The sequence below is a fragment of the Schizosaccharomyces cryophilus genome (genome assembly GCF_000004155.1).
Source record: "Schizosaccharomyces cryophilus OY26 unplaced genomic scaffold supercont4.12, whole genome shotgun sequence".
Classification (NCBI taxonomy): Eukaryota; Fungi; Ascomycota; class Schizosaccharomycetes; order Schizosaccharomycetales; family Schizosaccharomycetaceae; genus Schizosaccharomyces; species Schizosaccharomyces cryophilus.
The window spans coordinates 14965-17340 of record NW_013185635.1 but is presented as its reverse complement, the minus strand read 5'-3'; the positions used below and the strand labels follow the sequence as shown (position 1 = coordinate 17340).

Here is a 2376-nt window from a genome sequence, read left to right as displayed (position 1 = left end):
TAAACGAAAAGAATGAAACGATAAACCAACATTTTTTGCAACTGTAGAACATATTGTTACATGTATTTTTCAATTTCATTTCCTACTTCGTAGCATCATCTATGAACGCACAATCTATTTACATGACAACAAGAAGCAGCGGCGTTATCGATAAAAATTCAAGGTTTATATTGTTATTGCGCTTGCCGTGAAATTTTACATGTCATTCAGGTATGAGAAGTATATGAATTTTACAAAATTTCGATTAATGAGTGATATGTATTTATGTGGTATCTCATAAAAATCTTATATTCTCATATCTCTTATTTCAAGTACCTTGTGTAATTAATATTATGTATGTATATTTTATAACATAATTACAGTTGTCTACGGCCATACCTAGGCGAAAACACCAGTTCCCGTCCGATCACTGCAGTTAAGCGTCTGAGGGCCTCGTTAGTACTATGGTTGGAGACAACATGGGAATCCGGGGTGCTGTAGGCTCCTCTTTCTTGTTGCTCGTTGCTCTCTTTTTTGTTCTTTTTTTCTCTTTTAGCATAACATGAATTTGTATTGAAACAAATCTCTCTATTACTTACATTTGTTTTATACCTAACAGTGCGACTGTAATCGTAAAAACAAGTCACACTCTTTTGACAACATCGAAAGGAGACAACAGACAATATATTAGTCGGGTAGCTTAGCTATACAGGTAGGTTTAAAAACAATTGTGTGAAAATAGTAAGAGAGAGAGAAACAACGAAATAGAAATGGATATAGATATAGATATAGCTCTTTGCGACCTACCCTGAATGAATTGAAATGCTACACGCTAAGCAAGCTAAGAATGAACAGTCTGTAATCACCAACCAGTAATCCGAAAATACCACCCACCAATAAAATCATCAATGAGCATATTATTAAAGACTACATTGCAAAATTATGCAAAGAATAAAGAGTCACAACGACTATACAATTTAGATTTTAGACTTCATAGCTCACATTATTTTTAGCCACAGTGCTACTTATTATAAACAATATTGAAATGAGTATCTTTAAAGTGTGATAAACTCTCATTAAAACGCTATGCTATATTAAAAATCCATTATGCCATTATAAATTCTCATTAGAATACAATCATATCATCATAAACTCAGTACCGCTAGCCCTTCAGCTTAATTGATGGCGATTTGCTTCTTGGAGCGAGATTGTTCAATCTTGGGCAAAACAATACTCAAAATGCCATTGGAATATTGGGCTTCAATGCGGTCAGAATCAATGTTGGTTGGGATGCTGATTGTTCGAGAGAAGGAACCAAAGCGACGTTCGGACCAACGTTGGTTTCCTTTCTCTCCCTCACTTTTACGTTCATTGAATGATTCTCCAGAAATGGTCAGTTTTCCTTCGTCGTAATGAACTTGAACGTCTTCCTTTTTGACACCAGGAAGTTCTACATCAACAGCAACCGTGTCTTTGTCTTCATGGACATCAATGGCAGGTGACAAATCACCAACACGATTCTGGCGCTGTACGCGAGGGGAATAACTCAAAAAGTCGGAAAGTCCGTCTTGGAATGGGTATAAATCGAAGAATGGTTGAAGAGACATTGTAAACAACACTCGCTAATTTCACGCAAGAATCAAAATTACTCTTATTCTTTTTCGGTAATTGTTGTCGAATCGTCTCTACTTCACTCCTATTTATACCTGAGCATATAGAAAATAACAAACATTTTATATGAGTTCTAGTATTTTCCAAATATGATGACTTGGGATACTTGGGATTCTTCCAGAGATTTCGACATAGTTCGTTCCAGTTGCTGATTTCTCCTACTCTTCCTTATTAATTAATTAATTATTTATTTATTAAATATAGTTTTTTATCTTTTGCTTTCATGAATGCTCCGCTTGTTAATCTGGTTAAACTCGCCGTTCTAGATATATCTAGAAATTGATATATGATGTAAAAGTTCCTCTTTTGTACGATAGAAGGAACGAACGTTCTCGCATATTCCCACTTTATTTGTATGTTACCTCCTATTCCATTCGTCAGTTACAAACAGTGTGGAAAACAAGACAGTTGTTATTTTTTTGTTTTCCAAGGATATTGCAATTTGATTTTGAAATATCGATTTTTTTTTTGTATGTTATTTTAAAGGTAATTAGGTTGTATCCAGCATTCTTGAATCTTCCAGTCTGAAGATTTTCGACTGTAGATATACAGATTATATGGCTTTTCTAAAATAGCGTAATCTGTTTCTTTGTAGGCAAAACGTATGTTGTTTAGAGTAAGTTCGAGAGTTCAGCAACAAAATTATACAAGAAACAAAAAAATGAAAACAATAGAAAACCGATCGCCAATTTCAATTAAATCGAGCGTTCCCTGATTGAACTAACC

At 34.4% G+C, this 2376-nt stretch overlaps 1 protein-coding gene and 1 non-coding gene across 2 annotated transcripts; one reads left to right on the top strand and one right to left on the bottom strand.

The window, feature by feature from the left end:
• Positions 1–368: 368 nt before the first annotated feature.
• On the top strand, positions 369–483 carry SPOG_16425. Its single transcript, XR_001203131.1, has one exon. It is a non-coding gene; the product is annotated as a 5S ribosomal RNA (ribosomal RNA).
• A 517-nt stretch (positions 484–1000) lies between these two features.
• On the bottom strand, positions 1001–1611 carry SPOG_05782 (hsp16-like protein). Its single transcript, XM_013170570.1, has one exon. The coding sequence runs from the start codon at positions 1584–1586 to the stop codon at positions 1155–1157; it is 432 nt and encodes a 143-aa protein (XP_013026024.1). The 5' UTR covers positions 1587–1611; the 3' UTR covers positions 1001–1154.
• Between the last annotated feature and the right edge of the window lie 765 nt (positions 1612–2376).

What these genes read in the sequence shown, in the direction of transcription:
- SPOG_05782 (XM_013170570.1), bottom strand. Translation starts at nt 1,586, where the DNA reads ATGTCTCTTCAACCATTCTTCGATTTATACCCATTCCAAGACGGACTT.